Source organism: Megalops cyprinoides, chromosome 9 (genome assembly GCF_013368585.1).
Source record: "Megalops cyprinoides isolate fMegCyp1 chromosome 9, fMegCyp1.pri, whole genome shotgun sequence".
Taxonomy (NCBI): Eukaryota; Metazoa; Chordata; class Actinopteri; order Elopiformes; family Megalopidae; genus Megalops; species Megalops cyprinoides.
In genome coordinates, this window is record NC_050591.1 from 25,694,983 (window position 1) to 25,713,611 (window position 18,629).

Consider the following 18,629-nt stretch of genomic DNA (forward strand, 5'->3'; position numbering starts at 1 on the left):
TGGTCATTTTATGTCTGATGGACTTAATACTACTTCTAACTGAAGTTTAGCTGACTAGCATTCACAATTTTTGTCAAAATTACCTTTCAGAACTTCAGATCTGTCAATGCGATATGTATTCAAAAATGGCACTCTAAGCATCCAACGGCATTGTCTCACCTACTGCATCTGAGTGACTTTGTATTTCTCACATAATCTGAAGAGTCTCCTCCGAATCTTCTGCAGGTTTAGTCCATATATAATGGGGTTGAAGAGAGGAGGGATGATTAGGAATTGTAGGACCATTGCATTACGCAGACTCGGTGCCAGGTTCTGAGAACCATACCTACTATACATATTGTCAAACAGAGTCATGATGGCAAAATTAATCATTGTCAACAGATGTGGAAGGCAAGTCTGAGTGAATTTAATCCTTCCCTCTCTGGATTTTAAGCAAGCTTTAACAATCTGGAAGTAAGAATAAATAATCCAAAATATCTGTGAAACTTGTCCTAAAACTAAAATATAAGAATAGATAGCATTTGGAATTGTGGGTACACATGACAGCTTTAATATTGACCAGTTGTCACAGAATAGTTTGTCAATGTAGGATCCACACAGAGGTATTCTGACTGTTAGAACAACTGACACCACTGATGAAAGGAGTGGATAACTCCAAGCAAATGACAGCAGCTTTCCAACAGTCAGAGGAGTCATAATTATGTGGTACTGTAAAGGCCTACATATGGCCACATACCTGTCATAAGCCATTACTGTTAATATGGTAATCTCGCACATGACAGAAGTGTAGATTATATATCCTTGAGTTATACATCCAACATAAGAAATCACATGAACATCGGAGAGAAGATCCAGTAGGAGTTTAGGATAGAAACCTGCAGTGCCGTACAGTCCATTGACACAGAGATTACACAGAAAAATGTACATGGGCTCATGAAGGCCTTTCTCCAGAATGATTATCACAATCAGGGTCAAATTCACAAAAATAACAATTAGGTAAAAGAGAAAAATAAAAGTAAAGTACACAGATTTATTGCTCCTGGTTTCTTGTAATCCTGACAGACTGAAGAATTTCACTGTGGATGAGTTCTCCATTGGTTTTCAAGAAGTTCTGCTTGAAAAAGAAAAAAATGTCTTGAAAATAAATTTCAAGTAAGAACAGTACATGGATGGCACGTTTGACCTCAAGGATTTGTCTTTTTGTTCCACTCATAAGAAATATTTAAAAACTGAATTGCTGAAAAGGTATAAATTAATGTAAATGTAAAATACTTCAATTTATTGTAATTCATTCTTCAGCTTGAAATTTCAGTGAAAAGTATGCTAAAAACACAAAATAAGTCTTCATTTAAAATGAACTAATATTTAAATTATAGGATGTACATATAGTAGTACACATATACACATAGTATGACTTTACTTCTGTAAGAAGTCTGAACATTTTTAATCTCTGATCTGGAAAAATATGACTGCATCACAGACAGACGAAGATTTATATCTTTTTATATGTTGTGTAAGCAAAGGATTGTCCTCTGGAGCTTCAGTTGTTACTCTGTCCTTGGAGATTAATACTGATTTGGCCTGTTGCTAATTAGTCTCACTGAATGAGTCATTATTCCATATGCTCAGACTTATTATGATAATGCATGCTTTTTACAAGTGAACAAAGACTGTGTTGTGCAGTGTTGTCTGTGTTCCTCAGGGAACTGATATAGGAAGAATGAAATGATATGGCTTTTTACAGCAGGGCATTTGTTTCTCGGGCATTTTGTCTCATTGGTGGCAGCGTAGCATAGTGGTAAGGAGACCATATTGTAACCAGAATGTTGCTGGTTTGATTCCCCTGCTGGATCGTGGCGCTGTACCCTTTATAGCTATAGCTAGCTATGTACCCTAAATAGCCAGCTATAAAAATGGATGACATGTAACAATTGTAACCTATGTAAGTCGCTCTGAGTAAGCGCATCGGTTAAATGGCAATAATGTGATATAATTTCAATGGTGAAACAAAATGGAGCCACAGTGTCCTTTGTTTGTGACTCCAGTGAATTTTAACAACATTGAATAACATAATCAATTGAATGAGAGATCAGTTTTACTCATGATTCGTGTTCTTGTTCCAAAGGTTCAGCAAATTATACTGAGCATTTGCTAGCTATGGCAAAGAGCTAGCATCTGTGTTTGTACCCATTTTTATTGGTCAATAAAGTGCAAATAGCCAAAGCTGGCCATGACAATACATTATATATGTAATATACATATGTGTGTGGTGTGTGTGTGGCTGGCTGGTTTTACCAGTCAAATTAATGAGTATTGTATGGAGCCCTGTAGCTCCTGATTAGGTCATGGTATGTGGGTGGCTCAACATAGCCCATGCTATCTGGAAAAAAAATGCCAGCAAGTCAGCTAATTTATCATTCAAAGGTGATCATGACGTAGCTACTGTACACACAGATTGAATGGGTACTGTAAGTTATCTACATAATAATGAAAGTAAAACAGCCAGCACAACATGGTGTAAGCTGGTTAGTTCACAAGCCCAGGTTTATGAAATAACCTCTGTTTACTTGTCAGATGTTACCACCGACGTTCTTAAGTCTCTAGCAGCATTAGTAAAACACAGACCACTAAGCATGTTTAGATCAAATGTGCCAAAGGTCACTCTTCATGCAGACCTTCCCTCCCATGGTAATCAAATAACATGTACAACACCAAACGTTAAATGAACACATAATTACTCCCATTAAATTAATAAACAAAAATAACTGGCACGCACAAGACATAAAGCATGATGGGAACTGAAAGCACAGAATGCAACAAACACGGTTAATATGTGTATGTATATATGCTAAACATGATTTGTATGTGTAGCTAATCAATAGCCAATAATTTGTAGTGGAAATTTGATTTAATGTCACATTTGTAAGGCCACAAAACATTTTACATTCTCTGGTTTCACAAAATTTTATATTATGACATTTTCTCTCATTTCTCGTCACTGTAGCTATCTTTTGATGCCTTAAAGGACAGTCTGTGGGCACTGAATAAGTTATTGGATAGGTAAAATGGTGTCTAAAATGCCGTAACTGCAACTGCAACTCATGAGCAACTCCATTTTTTTTAACAGTGGTTTAATTAGTGGTTTGATGTGTCAGAACAAAAGTCACAAAATCAGTAATTTGATTAGTAAAACAAGATTTAAGTGAAAATTTGGCATTGAACTTGAGACACCAGGTTGCTTTGTGTTTCAAAATAATGTGAAAGTGTAGAAATGTTGGAGTGAAAACGGAGTAGATCAGCTTGAAAGAAACAAGTACACACACAGTGGTCCTCCAGGACCACAACAGAGAAGCACTGTGCTGGGGAATTGCACAGAGGGACATATCAGGCATAAAAAGGACTGAACAGCAGTCTTATTTTTCTTTTAATTGCTGATATATGAAATAAATATATTGCGTGACCTTCAAAAAGGTAAATTAGTACTGAATCTAGAATGGTTCAAGCTTAAATGTTTGGACCTGCGAAGATCTGTCTGCACTAAACTAATACTGTTGCTCTTAAGTATTTGTAGAAGGTAGATTTAATGAAATCATCAGGATGAGTAAAGTTTTCTTGTGTGAAAGGTGGATTACTAGAACTAAAATAAGTCAGAGAAAGGATTATTGTAACTGACTACTTTAAAACCATTCAAATAATACAGGCTGTCAGATCAGCAGACAGGATTGTGAACTTTCACCATAGGCTTAAGGAGAAGGAATTATTTGTTAGTTTTAACAGGGTTTTTGTATGGAAATCAAAAAGGTTTACACGACTCAATAAAGGGGAGGTTTAATATAGATTTTAGAACCACTATACATGAAGAGGGGTGGACAATACATAAAAAACATTTGCAAAGACTGAAATGCAAAACAACCAATCTACTATAATTTTTAGGGATTCAATCAGATGTCCAAAACTCCAAATTGGTCAGAACTTTCAGAACAATATGTAGTGCAATCTAACACATTGCAAATGAGCTGGGCAAATATGCAGAGTGAATGAGAGGAGGGAGTGTGGCACACAAAGAAGACACATGCACTAATACAAACTGAAGAGGCCAACAAGCATCAAACTTTTGTATTCTGGATCCATTGAGAATAATGCTTATTTATGCAAGTCATTTCCATTATATTCACTGTAATGCCACACTACTGATCAATCTGCTGGTTTAGAGACCCATAATATGACATGACACCCTGCAAGCAAGCTTGCTAGAGTGAGCAAATTGAGAGAATGAAATAAGTGAAAGTAAGTATTCATTAAATTATATTATATGAAAGGTTATCAACTGTTAAGAGGCCGGTTTTGACCATAAAATCTTTACTTTATTCCTGTCTCCACTGTTCCCCAACTGTAATTTCTTATATGCATTTTCTTTATTTTTGTTTGTTATACATTCATTTAATTGAATGTATAACACTATAAAATATTTATATAGACAGACATACATATGGAAAGTGAAACAGAGGGAAACCACAAAGAATATTTACGTGGTGTGTTTTGCGTGTTTGGTATTGCAGTGTATGTTAGGTTCAGGGCCTAATGTTGTATAATTGTCTTTTTTGAAATGTAATTAATTTAAAATAAATAAATACAGAAAAAAGAGTTTCCAAGGAAATTTCTATTGGTGACATACCTGTTTATTCTGAAGTCCAGTTGTTTTATAGTTACACCTCTCCCAGCCCAGGCATGTAGCACTTGAATGAGCATTAGAAAAAATGATGAAATATTCACCTGTCATGACATCCAATTAGTAAGAGTTCATCAAAATAAGTTGACTTCATCAGCATTGTCATTGCCTTGGGTCTACTTGGGTCACATCTTTGTGATGCTGACAGGCAGTCTGCCACAAGGACCAAGATCCACGACACTAAGCGAGACAGAGCGACTGATAACAATGCCAACACTCATTTCTCAGAAGGAAACAGAACATCCGTCATTTAAGTACAGACTTAATTGAGCTAGGTTTCCTAAAGGCATTGATATGTTCTGCCAATGGAGGAAAGTGATTATGGCATTCATTTTACAGCATGAATTTTTCGGCTGCACAATCTCATAATTCTTGTACGGATCTGATTCAGTTTTATGCCATAAATGAGGGGGTTGAGAAGCGGTGGAACGATGAGGTACTCCACAGCCAGGAAATTACGGAAAGACTGCAGACGGCTGCTGGAGCCGTAGCGAGCGTACAGGACATCAAATGCGAGTGCAATGGTGAAGTTGGTTAAGCTGATTAAATGGGGCAAGCAGGTCTGCATGAACTTGTTCTGTTCTGCCCGGGATCGCACAGAGGCCCTGATGATGTGGATGTAGGAAACCATGATCAGCAGTGCTTGTAAAATATGAGAAACTATGAGAATGTACCCATATATGTTGTTCGCCGTAGTATCCGCACATGACAGCTTCACCACTGCCCAGTTTGTGCAGTACAGCTTATCGATGTCGAATCCACAGAGAGGCAGTCGGGTGACAAGACTCATCCCTATTGCTGACTCGCAGAGAGAGAACAGCCAGGTAATTAGCAGCAGTTTCATCACCCTCCGAGGTGTGATGATGGAGTGATAGTTCAATGGTTTACATATTGCGACATACCTGTCATAAGCCATCACTGTTAAAGTGGTGAATTCACAGAACACATAGCTGTAGATTGCAAACATTTGACCCATACATGCTATATATGAAATAACATGCATGTCAGATAAAAAGTCAATAAACAGCTTTGGATAAAAAGTAGATGCACCGAATATTCCATTTATACACAAGTTACACAGGAAAATGTACATGGGCTCATGGAGCATTTTCTCCAGGAAAATTGTCACAATCAGAGTCAAGTTCACAAAAATAGTAAAGAGGTAAGAGAGAAGAGTGAAGGCAAAGTAGATCTGTTTGTTCGTTGTTGTTTCATTTAGCCCTTGCAGCTTGAACACTATTTCCATAGAGGAATCTTCCATGATAGTGTTATCAGGCTCCAAGATTTACAGCACCCAGCTCTGCAATCACCTGTTCCTGATGTTTCTGATGCATTTCTTTTTGACTTAATCTTAAGAAATGAAGAACATAAAAACCCTTCAATGATTAGATAGTAAATTAAAATGAAATGGTCTTACGAGGACAAGTTGAAGTGGTAACGTCCTCATCTGGTCTTCGGATGTCAACATCCATGAAAAAGCAACACGATTTCACGTCTGTAACCACTGTCCTGGACTTTATATAGACCACTGGATTGTGCCAGCAGCCGTCCGGATTTGCCTTGCGGACACTGCCCCAGCAGACATGCTAGTAATGAGCTCAATTAATGAGACCATGACATTAACGACAGACTTTCAAAATAACAGGATTAAAATTAAACACTCCACCATTGCATGTGTTCACAGGAATAACATATGTGTGGTACAAGCATACATAAAAATTGCTTACTATATAGTGATGTGGCATTATTTGATTATGCTAAATTATATTAAGTGCTTCAGGTACATTTTGAATTGTTTGGTGAGTTTTGGTTGCTTAGTTTTGTTTTTTGATCCATTAATGCCAATGGAAGAGGGATGATGTTTAAAGGATTTTGTGCAATGGTTATATACCAGAGAGCACTTGTTCTCTACCATTTCCAGTTATTTCTAGCAGCTAGCTAACTAATAAGTTGTACCTTGAAGTGTACCCCAAATAGGTAAACTAGTTAAAGAAATAATTCTAATGTTAAGGCCTCATAATTACAAAGATTTTGTAAACTGTGGCAGCTAGCTTACTTGCTACACAGTTCCCGTGCCCTTATTTGGTAATATGCAATGAAGGTGTATTGCATCAGAAAGGCATCTGTAAAATATCCTCTACAAATTGTTGTTGCAATTAAGCCAGATTTACAAGGGACAGCCCTTCACTACAATGTATAAAACTCGGAAGATTAGTGGGAGCAGAAGTTTCATGCTAAAGTAATGTTTTGCTTCGTCACAAGCATTAAGATTTGCATTGAGAGCACCACTCACATCAACACACATACATTGGATAAATATACAGATAATAATTTTTATTGCATAGATAAACTTATTAAATGGAATGTGAAATATAACAGATAATGAAACCATTTATTGTACAAAGTGATCAGTAAACAATACTCCAACCTAAAATTCTTCAGCACTGGACAGAATGCGTCATCTCAGGTGTCATGGTTCATCATCTCTCCCACTCTCTCTCTCTGGCATTATCATGTGAGCTGGTCAGCTCACATGATAGTGCCATACAGTGGTGCTAAGCTCATACAGACTACACTGTCTTTTATTAGTGGAAGGATAGATTTTGTAGAGGTAAACATGAAAATATGTCACACACACACACACACACACACACACACACACACACACAGACACCTTGGAAAATATGCAAGGAGATAACTGTTAGTAAACATGAAATCCAGATAAGCATTCAATTCACAGCCTTTAGGATGGCTTAGGCTTAATTATTTGGGTCTGTTACGCTCTCTGTCTAGAGGGAAACTTGGACTGTTGCTCTTTGTGATGTGGAAAATAATTAGAAGTCAAAATATGTTTTTGTATATTAATTGAGACCTGAATGTTTAAGCTCTTCTGAGGATCTTTCTGCGTGCTAACATGTAAATGGTCTTTTACATCGGGTTTACATTCAGCTGTGTAATTTTCACAGTGTGTGTGATGAATGTGTGTGGGAGGAGACTAGATGCTGGCTAATGAGCCTCACCCGTGGTTACAAACAGGTGTGTGAGGCTGCTGCAGGGGGGTTGAGCTGGTTATTGCTGTGACTCTTTGATGGATCTCTGTTTTGCCTGTGGTTTTGAAATTAATTCTTGGTTTTGTAATGTTTTCCTTCTTGCTTTTGTGAGTGCTGCATTGTCACGTTAATAGCAAGATTTCAGCAGGTAACCTTCATTAAATCAGCAAAGTTTCTGACCTTGTTCTAAACTGGTAATCAACCCATTGTTTGATTTCATCCCTGGATCAGAAGAGGCTACAAAATACCCAGCATAACCCCCGTAAATTGAATTTCTTATTACTTCATTTCCTATTTTTGTTACACTGTGAACTTGAATCAAGCTGGGGCAAAGAAAGACATTTGCTCAGCTGCTTAATATCCTGTACCCGGACTTATTTTTATTAGATCTCAATATTTGCACTTTAACAATGGCAGTATTTACATGTATGTGCAAATGTGTAAATGCATGTAATTTTGTGCTCCATATAGAAACTCATTTTATAATGGCTACAGTACAAGAAACACAATGGAGACAGGATGAAAACAATAAAACTTCTGATAACCTTTTTCCTATTGCCTCAAAGAGACAGGATATTAATATTACACTTATAATTGCAGTTACAGTAAATATTACAGTCAAAGAGTTGCTGTCAGTGGTTGAAGGGCAGATTAAAGGAAATACCATAAACTGATACAATATAGAAACAATAAAGAATACAATAACAATGCAATATAAGAAACACAAAATTCATCACTGGCAAGATGATTTTTTTGCTGATTCAACCCAGAAATTAGCCTTCTGCAACCAAACTCTGGATGTTTATGAAATAATGAACACATACCAGCATGTGCAGATAAGGCACAGAGAACACTGATCCAGACTGCTGCAAGATCTGAGACACTGAATGGAACAGAGTGACTGATAACGATGCCATCACATTTTCAGCCACAAATATTCTGCAACAATGTTAAAGCCTGTAACAAGGTATTTATTTTCGGAAGAGAAATGTGATGTGTGATGAATGAGCAATTCCAGGCTTCTCAAAAATGCAGGAAACCTTTCCTGCCTCGAGGTGAGATTCATTATGGCATTCATTTTAGAGCATGAATTTTGTGGCTGCACAATCTCATGATTCTTTTACGAATCTGATTCAGTTTTATGCCATAAATCAGGGGGTTGAGAAGCGGTGGAACGATGAGGTACTCCACAGCCAGGAAATTGCGGAGAGCCTGCAGGCGGCTGCTGGAGCCGTAGCGAGCGTACAGGACATCAAAAACGATTGAAATGGTGAAATTGATCAAGGTGATTAAATGGGGCAAGCAGGTCTGCATGAACTTGTTCTGTTCTGCCCGGGATCGCACAGAGGCCCTTATGATATGGATGTAGGAAACCATGATCAGCACTGCTTGTAATGAGTGAGAAATTATGAGAATGTATCCATATATATTATTCTTAGTAGTATCCACGCATGACAACTTCACCACTTCCCAGTTTGCACAATAAAGCTTGTCGATGCTGAAACCACAGAGGGGGAGACGCGCTGTCAGGTTCATTCCTATGACTGACTCACTGAGAGGAAACAACCAGGAAATTACAAGCAATTTCACCACCTTCTGAGGTGTGATGATAGAGTGGTAGTTCAATGGTTTGCATATTGCAACAAACCTGTCATAAGCCATCACTGTTAAAGTGGTGAATTCAGTGAAGACATAAGTGTAGATTGCAAATATTTGAGTCATACATGCGTTATATGAAATAACATGTACATCAGATAAAAGGTCAATTAATAACTTTGGATAAAAAGCAGTGGCACCAAGTATTTCATTTATACACAAGTTACACAGAAATATGTACATGGGCTCATGGAGCATTTTCTCTAAGGAGATTGTTAGAATCAGAGTCAAGTTTACAAAAATTGTTAAAAGGTAAAGGGAAAGGGTGAAGACAAAGTAGATCTGTTTGTTTGTCCTTGTTTCATTCAGTCCATGCAGTTCGAACACTATATCACTGGAGAAATTTTCCATGGTAGGTTTAAAATGCTGTGTACAAAGCAGACTCTGAATTGGATTGGTTCCGCTTTTTCAGTGATGATTTGTCCTCTCTTCTGCGTTGCAAGCACAAATGCAGAGACCCTTAAAGATGATAAGACAGCGGATCCATTTAAGGGTTTGTGGCAACGCCATTGAAACACCTACCTGATGAACCTGTTCTTGATGCTTGTCATGTTAATATAACTTGTTCTCCACAGTCAAAATATGTGTATAAAAATTCATATGCCAGGCAATGATGAAATTATTCATTGAAGTCCTAAAAGCCAAGTGTCCTTGAGAAAGCAACATGCAGAAAGATGTCATATCTATAATGTACTGGCCTTTATATTCTACTGGATGGTACCAGTGACCTTTGAGATTGCCATGTAATCTCAGCCCCTGTGGGCATGAGCTAACTGTGTGTCCACATGAGGCCAAGTCAATGATGATTTTCAAAAACAAGAGGATAAGAATAAACTGGGTGTATTAATACATTCATAAGAAATTAAGTATGTTATGGGCATATATGAAAATTGTCTTACAACACAGAAAAAAAGCTATTTTCTGTGGTGCTTAACTTTATCAAATAATAATAAAAAAAATCATTTATTTTCATCACGTTTAAATTATGAACTCTCGTTTGCCATTAAAAAGCTGAGTGGCTTGGGAAACCTTCAAATTTGCACAAAGGATCAAAGGATCACAAAGAGTGTAAGATGCTTTGAGACCCAAACTGGGAAGTAGTCAACCACCTTGACCAATTAAACATTTGAGATTTACAGATTTACTGTAATCATAAAAAAAAAAACACCATCAAAATGGGAAAACTAGTTATCCTGCTCCCAATTCAATGTTTTGCATGAAGGGTTTTGAAAAAATTGAGTGCAGTTTTGTAATCAGAATTTAATAAATTGTGCCAAAAATAAGTGATAAAAATACAAGTAACAGTTTACAGTATGACATGGTAAAATGCCAAATATTGTTGCTCTCATTTCATCTGTGATCATGGGTATGTTCTTGCATGTTGACCACAATCACAACCAGCAAGTCACTGTTCAGAAATGGCCAGCAATTGAGACCAGTTAATGCTACCACTCAATGTTATAATGAAGTAACTTATTGTGTTAGGATAGAAATTTGATGATTAAGAGCTTTACTTTTCTTATGTGTCAGTGTGAAAATGTATCAAAAGGAAATGATTTTAAGGGCCAGTTTGTTTTTTGTATTAAAACTGTTGTGTGTTGTCACATTATTTTGTACCAAAGCAAATGGATGAGACTATGGTAAAACTTGTCCAATTTCATCTGCTGAATTTATGTGGTCACCTACAGAAAGACACATCAAATGCAAATGAACAACTTCATATTTTTGGCACAGCACTTTTAATTTTTTAAACTGAATGGATGAAATTTTGGAAGTTAAAAAGACTGAAATTGTGAAAAGACTTAAATGGGAGGGTCAATGGAGGTCATGAGCGTGAGTATGTTTGCCCAATGTCAAAAGCACTCCTTAAGACTTCAGTCCCTTAGGGAGAGAGATGGCATGAACCCAAACTTGCAGTGTATTCAGACTTGTGGTTACAGAGACGATGGTTCAAAACCAGCCCTTAACTAAGGGAAAAGCATTTGTGACTTAAGGAAGGGATCGCTGGCACCATATCCCACAAACCAAGAATGTGTTTTAGATTGACTTTTTGGTCAGAGCCATGCATCTAAATGACAGATTAAAGATAATCAGGTGTGTTATATCAGTTAAGGATTCATATAATTACAGCATCTTTTGCTGTGCAATATCATCAGTTCATAAACTATTGAGCTATTCAAGCAGGTTATTTAAAAATAATCATTTAAGATGTCTTTTTTGACATTAATGTTGAAAATAATTAGGCAGAATTTAAACTAATTGTTGAGCAACTTGAACAAAAAACAAACACCTACAGTGGTCTTTAAGGCCCAGGATGAAAAAGCACTGTGTGATTTGATTGGTGAAGCTTCTAGTGAAATGTTGGTAGTGCATTTCAGGGAGTATCTTGTTTGAATGAAAGCAAGCATGCACAGTGGTCCCCCAAGACAAGAACTAAGCACTGTGCTGGGGAATTGCATTTAAGGACATACCAGGCATAAAAAAATCACATCTGAAAGACAAATATTCTTTTTCTCTTTTAACCCCTGATACAGAAAACCTATATAAGGTGACCTTCAGGTGAATTATTATTGCTTGTAGTATGGTTGAAGTTTCATTATCTGGACCTTTGAAGACCTGTGGGCAACAGGTAAATATAAATGTACAAGAGCAACAGTCTAAGCCCTTGGGTGCATATACACAGATTGCAGCTGGTAGGCTGAGCTGGATCATAAGGATGAAACACATTCTCAGGTTTAATATGTTCAGTTTATCATCTGGGACGAATTTGATCAGTCAGTGCATGACAAAGGGAATATGTGAATGTGTATCCAAATTATAAGCAGTTTTTGCAGTTTACCTGTAATTTACTGCTTCTTATTGAAAACATTTCATGATTATTCAATGAAATAAACTTCTGAGGGAGATAACATTATGATACAGATTCCTGAGAACTTTTTAATCTTACATTAATATTTCCTAGTCAAAGATTTTCTGTAAACTGAAAATATCAGTTTGACATATCAAAGACAAAATCATGTATTACAAGCAATGGCATTCAAAAGAGCACAAAAATTTGGTGACATATGGGTTTGTTCTGAAGTCCAGTTACACCTCCTCCAGATCAGGAATGTAACATGAGTGAATGTTACAAAAGTATAATTTGAGTATTTCCCGCAAAGCAACAGCTGCAAAGAAGAACATGTAACTTTAGATCTTTATGTAAATGGAAAATGATTTTGAAAAGTACATGAATGAGTAACATCTAGGAATGAAAAAGCAAAGAATTCAACGTCCTACCATTGTTTTATTGATTTGTTAAGACATATACTCAACAAGCAGAAAATGTATCTGGTTTGGTTCTTGGTTCAGAGTTTTGCTTTCAAGTGATCAATAAACAGTGTTACACTGCCTGGTTGTAAGTTGCAGTTTGAAAATACCAGGGTCTGTATTAACAGTAAAGTCATAATTAACAATGATTCTGATGACTATAAAGCCCAAAATATTAAAATTATTAATTAAAAAATATTAAATGAGTCAGAAGGAGTGATAACAATAACAACACTCATTTTTCAGAAGGAAATGTAACATGATTAGAGATCAAGAGGTCAAGTCACTGTATAATGAACAAATCAATCAAGCTTAGTTTTTCTAAATGCATTAATCTTTTTTTCTGCCCAGAGAAGGAAATGATGGTGGCATTCATTTTAGAACATCAACTTTGTGGTTGCATATTCTGAAGATTCTTTTACGGATCTCATTCAGTTTCATACCATAAATCAGGGGGTTGAGAAGCGGTGGAACGATGAGGTACTCCACAGCCAGGAAATTACGGAGAGCCTGCAGGCGGCTGCTGGAGCCGTAGCGAGCGTACAGGACATCAAAAACGATTGAAATGGTGAAGCTGGTCACGGTGATTAAATGGGGCAAGCAGGTCTGCAAGAACTTACCCTTTTCTATGTGGGATCGCACAGAGGCCCTGATGATATAGATGTAGGAAACAACAATAAAAAATGATTGCGAAACATGGGAAACTATGAGAATGTATCCATATATATTGTTCACAGTTGTGTCCACACATGACAGCTTCACCACTGGCCAGTTTGCACAGTACATCTTTTCGATGTTGAATCCACAGAGAGGCAGTCTGGCTACAAGGCCCGTACCTATAACTGACTCACTGAGAGAGAACAGCCAGGTAATTAGCAGCAATTTCATCACCTTCCGAGGTGTGATGATGGAGTGATAGTTCAGTGGTTTGCATATTGCGACATACCTGTCATAAGCCATCACTGTTAAAGTGGTGAATTCACAGAACACATAGCTGTAGATCACAAATATTTGACCCATACATGCTTTATGTGAAATAACATGCGTGTCAGATAAAAAGTCAGTTAACAGCTTTGGATAAAAAGTAGATGCACCGAATATTCCATTTATACACAAGTTACACACAAAGATGTACATGGGCTGATGGAGCGTCTTCTCCATGAAAGAGTCAAGAGTCAAGAGAGTCAAGTCAGAGAGTCAAGTCAGAGTCAAGTTTACAGAAATAGTAAAGAGGTAAGAGAGAAGAGTGAAGGCAAAGTAGATCTGTTTGTTCATTGTTGTCTCGTTTAGTCCTTCTAGTGTGAACACTATTTCCTCAGAGGAATTTTCCATGGTATAATTAAAACTAGCATGTGCAAAACTGATATACCCTGTCCTCTGCTGTATATTCACAAATGCAGACACTCTTATGAATCACTTATCAGATTGTCAGTTTATGAAGATGTACGATTATTACAACTCTGCTATTACCTGTCCATGGTGCAGTTCCAATGAGATATGACAAAGAAAACATTCAGACAAGAGTGAAATGATCCATAGAAATGAAATGTTGATGTCCTCACTTGGTATTCGGGTACAGGTGTCCAGAGAGGGAAAATATATCTATAGCCACTGTACTGACCTTTATATAAACAACTGGATTGTACCAGTGGCCCTTGTGATTTGCCTTGCAGCTACTGCCCGTGCCCATGTGCCACTTTTGAGCTCATGAGACCATGTCAGTAATGAGAGACTTTTAAAAACAACAGGATCAAAATAGAATGTGACCACTGCTACATTTGCTCATAGGAAAGATATATATGTGAAATACACATACATAAAAAATTGCTCACAATATGGCATTTTTCCATGGTGTTAAACTACATACAATGCCTCAGGCGCATTTGTAATTACTTAGTGAAGTTGCCTTTTTAGTAATGGAAGAGGGATGTTGTTAAAAGGGGGCCTTCATGTGTTGCAGTAATTTGAGCCCAAAACCCTCTCTGCAGCAGGTCATGCATCTGTAGCATCTCTTGTACACCATTTCATCTTCCTATACTGACAACTACAAATATTAATTCATGGCATCTTGCTGTTATTTGGGTGGATGACAAGGTCCAGGAGGAAATTATGATGCAAACATGAGGACTGCTTTTACATTTTATTGCATATTCGAGGTCAGCTGAAAAATCAGTTTTCTAGATCAATGGCAACATGTTAGAGAACAGATGGGCTAATATTACAACTATTACCTTCTGCTAAAATCCAGCGTATCACACATCTAATTATTATTATTCTTTTGCTTTTAAATCTTTAATGAAAACAAATCATGACCATGTTGAAGAAAAAAAGTTTTAAGCAAGAGCAGACCTTAGTGTGAAGGAGAAGCAACAGCTAAGATTGCAGCTGGTTTAAACTGAAGGCCTTTGTTATGCGGCCACTCTTGTTTAACACTGGTTGTGCAGGGGAAATATTATGCCCTTTGTCTTGTGTATTACAGCAGTAAAAAGTGTGGACTGTTTTTCTGTGAAGCTAGATTACAGTAATGTGGAGTGTACTCTGTGGGTGTAAGATTACAATGTAGTGATATAAAGTGTATTCTATTCCTGTGGCCTGTATCACAGTGATATTCAGAGCATATTCTATTACTGTCCACTGTGTTTCATGACACTGAGTGGGCATTCCAAAGCTGAGAAACTGTATTGCAGTAATAGAGTGTGTATTCTATATCTGTGACACAGGATTGCAGTGCTACTTAGATGTTATCTGTGCACATGGTGTTTCTGTGTACAACCTTACAATTACTTGTGAGGGTTGTAGGAATAACCAGTTTGTATGTTATATGGTACGTGGGGGGTTGTGTTGTTATTATTTAAACTATACCAGAATAAGGATTTGTATGTACTGTACACATGGTCCTTCTGTGTCTATGCAATCCCTCGGTCTCCCAAATCAGGCAAAAGATTCACATCCTTCACCTTGTAAGTGAGAGTGGTATAGTCAGGCATTGACCAAATACATGTAATTGCACACAATATTAAAACGTCTGTTTACTGAAGTAAATTAAAAACCACCATAGTCAAAGTGTGAATAGAAAACTTTAAAGTACCTGAGGCTTTTCCTGCCACACACCTAGTTGCCCAAACCACCTTTCAATCCAACAGTGAGTGATTTTCTTTTTTTTTAAAGGAATAAAGCCAGAACAACACAACAACCATTTTTAATGAAATATGTTTTTTTTTTTTACCTTTTGTCTCACATTTCCTTAGCCCTGTGAGGAAATTTAAAGTAAAAATATGATTCAATGATTTAAATGATTCAATCCAAAACAGGAATCTGAACAAGACTTAAAGCTAATAAGGTCACCAGTTGTTAACAGTCACCGTGTTTCTTTATTTTAAACGTACATGTTCAAGCTAGGAAGATGAGTAACTCAATAACATGAAAGTGTAAGACGTTATCATTTTGTTTGCAACCCATATCATTAGTCGCTGCATCCAAGTGTTTGACAGCAGAACAGTCTAAGGTCAGTAGCCTACACTTGAGTTTTGGCTACTTTTTTCGATTTGGCACACTTCAGCTGTGTTGTTCGTTGGATAATTCAGCACACTCAGGTTTCACCATGCTTCAAGTTCATTCAGTACACTCGAATTGTATTGTTTTTTTGAGTTAGTTCAAAACAGTCTAGTTGCAATCTATTGTTCTATTTGTTATCAAGTTAGACTTGTGCAGTATTCCTGTAGACTATATATTGTATATACACTTAAAAGTGTGATTGTGTTATCCAAACAGCATGAATGCTTTCCTGACAAATATGCGATACAGTCCCTCACATTTGGCAAAGAACAGATGATAATTTAGACATATAATTTTGCGTGTTATTATTGCTTGTTATTCAAAATTAAGGCCAGAAGTAAAGAGAGTAATAATTACGCTGCTCTTGTGCATGCCCTTCATGGTGTGCTCCTGCCTCTAAACTGAACCAAGCAATGCTTTTTATATTCTCAGCCACTACCTTCAACCACCTTGGGAAATGGGTTTAAAGGAACTGTGCAATTAACTTAATGGTCACACAAGAGATGGGACAGTTTCTCTTGTGAACCATTCTCAGGCTCAAACAAGGGTCAGGACAGACTGGGCATTTTGGATCAGCTGATCTTCCCAATGTGATCATTCATGCTATATCCTCAAATATATTTGCTAAACTCACTCTTGCACCTGCTATTGCAGGTGTGACAGTACTGATTTGGTATCATTTCTGCTCCTATCCTAACCTTTTTGTCTGTACTTTTATAATTTGCTCAGGATAAGAATGTCTGCTAGATGACTAGGTGTAAATGTAACAATAGACACCTATAAAAATATGCACAATTAAGTTAAACAATTGTAATTGTGTGCCATTCAAAAAAAAAAAAAATAGATGGGTGCTCAGCCACAGAATAAATTCTGGAAACAGTTGCTTTTAACCCTAGAGGGCATGGCAATGATAAAGATAGCACTCCAACTAATTTCATGTTGTCAAAACAGAACAAGCTGTGTCAGCACAAACCTTATTTCTCAGTCTTTATTGTTTAGGCCATATCAAAGAAGGCCAATGAATAAAGGCTAATGCTCGTGCACTTAAGTTTGATTTCTGTAGAGCATGGCTCACAAAATACACAAGTTCGCATATCTTGTCTTTCAAAGAGGAGTTTTACAAATGGAAGGTTCCGGCACATTACATAATTACATTTTCAGAATCCCATACATTGCATCCCGTACATTGTTTTTTTGTTGTTTTGTTGTTTTTTGTTGCAATAAAGTAAATTATCCATTTAGTGAAAAGAGTGATGTTATTACTGTGAAACGTTTTCTCTTAAGCTTTCTTTCTTTATGGATTCTGTATTCCGCTGTATTCCACAATCTTTATCTCTAGTCTACCTTCATCTCTATTTATCCTATCTATTCCTACTTTCTATTTAAAAAGCACTCTACACTAGTTTAGCACTTAACTCAGTATTTTACTGACCTCTTGTAGTACGTTTCAATAACTACTTTTATCATTGTGATGCACTTATTTGGAAGTCACTCTGGGTAAGACTGTCTGCTAAATGACGTAATGTAATGTAATGTAATTTGAAATTTCTGCAAGAATGTCTTATATTTGCAGCAAGTTAAGAAGGTCTTAGAAGTACTGGCGCTAAGAGAAACACACCAACAAAAACATCATTCACAGGATAGAATATAAGTATATCAACTCGGCCCTTGCTGTAGTTTTGAAACTAAGTAAACCTTCAAACATTTTTTTTTGCATGGCATCATGGGTAAGAATTTTGTCTTCAGTATAGGTGAGTGGTTAAAGTGCATGTTTGCATCTGCATTTTTCTTAGTTCTGTGTTCTCGTAATTCAGTGTATAATCTGAAGGATAGACAAGACAGACGTTGCAGTTTCCTTAGAGTCTGTACAGTTTATTTCACTGACAACTGCCTACACAGCCCACACAGCATCTGAAATAGGGGATCCCCTTAGTCATCTCCATAGCATTTTCACTCTTTTTAATCTTTATGAAGAGGAATTTATGGATACTTATGTAATCTCAGCATAAAAGAAAACAAGGTATAATGTTCGAGATAATCTGTCACCAATAATTTTGAATGCAAGCGTGGTAACATCTGTAGCTAGCTGTCAATGAATTTACGCCAAAGAAGGAAGCTTTACAAAGTGTCTAAAATGGAGAATTGACAAAATTTTATTCACCTAACACTGTTGAACATTTGATGTACAGCACTTAAAAATGACATTTAAACCACTTGACAATCATCTCCTTTTCATTGCTTAATTCAGCCCAAATTCTTTATTGATGATCAAAATATCAACACGACAATTTGCCAATAGATACACTTCAGGAACAGAATATCTAATAAAA

General features: G+C 36.8%; 4 protein-coding genes across 4 annotated transcripts; all 4 read right to left on the bottom strand.

Moving 5' to 3' along the window:
• Positions 1 to 159: 159 nt before the first annotated feature.
• Positions 160 to 1,095, bottom strand: LOC118783696 (olfactory receptor 151-like). The gene has a single exon (XM_036537649.1). The coding sequence runs from the start codon at positions 1,093 to 1,095 to the stop codon at positions 160 to 162; it is 936 nt and encodes a 311-aa protein (XP_036393542.1).
• A 3,962-nt stretch (positions 1,096 to 5,057) lies between these two features.
• Positions 5,058 to 5,990, bottom strand: LOC118783873 (olfactory receptor 51E1-like). The gene has a single exon (XM_036537834.1). It carries the CDS (start codon positions 5,988 to 5,990, stop codon positions 5,058 to 5,060), a length of 933 nt encoding a protein of 310 aa, XP_036393727.1.
• A 2,863-nt stretch (positions 5,991 to 8,853) lies between these two features.
• Positions 8,854 to 9,786, bottom strand: LOC118783869 (olfactory receptor 51E1-like). Its single transcript, XM_036537832.1, has one exon. The coding sequence runs from the start codon at positions 9,784 to 9,786 to the stop codon at positions 8,854 to 8,856; it is 933 nt and encodes a 310-aa protein (XP_036393725.1).
• Positions 9,787 to 13,116: 3,330 nt separating this feature from the next.
• Positions 13,117 to 14,076, bottom strand: LOC118782601 (olfactory receptor 8I2-like). Its single transcript, XM_036535957.1, is given in 1 exon segment — positions 13,117 to 14,076. A coding segment is annotated over 1 exon segment (960 nt).
• Positions 14,077 to 18,629: the final 4,553 nt, after the last annotated feature.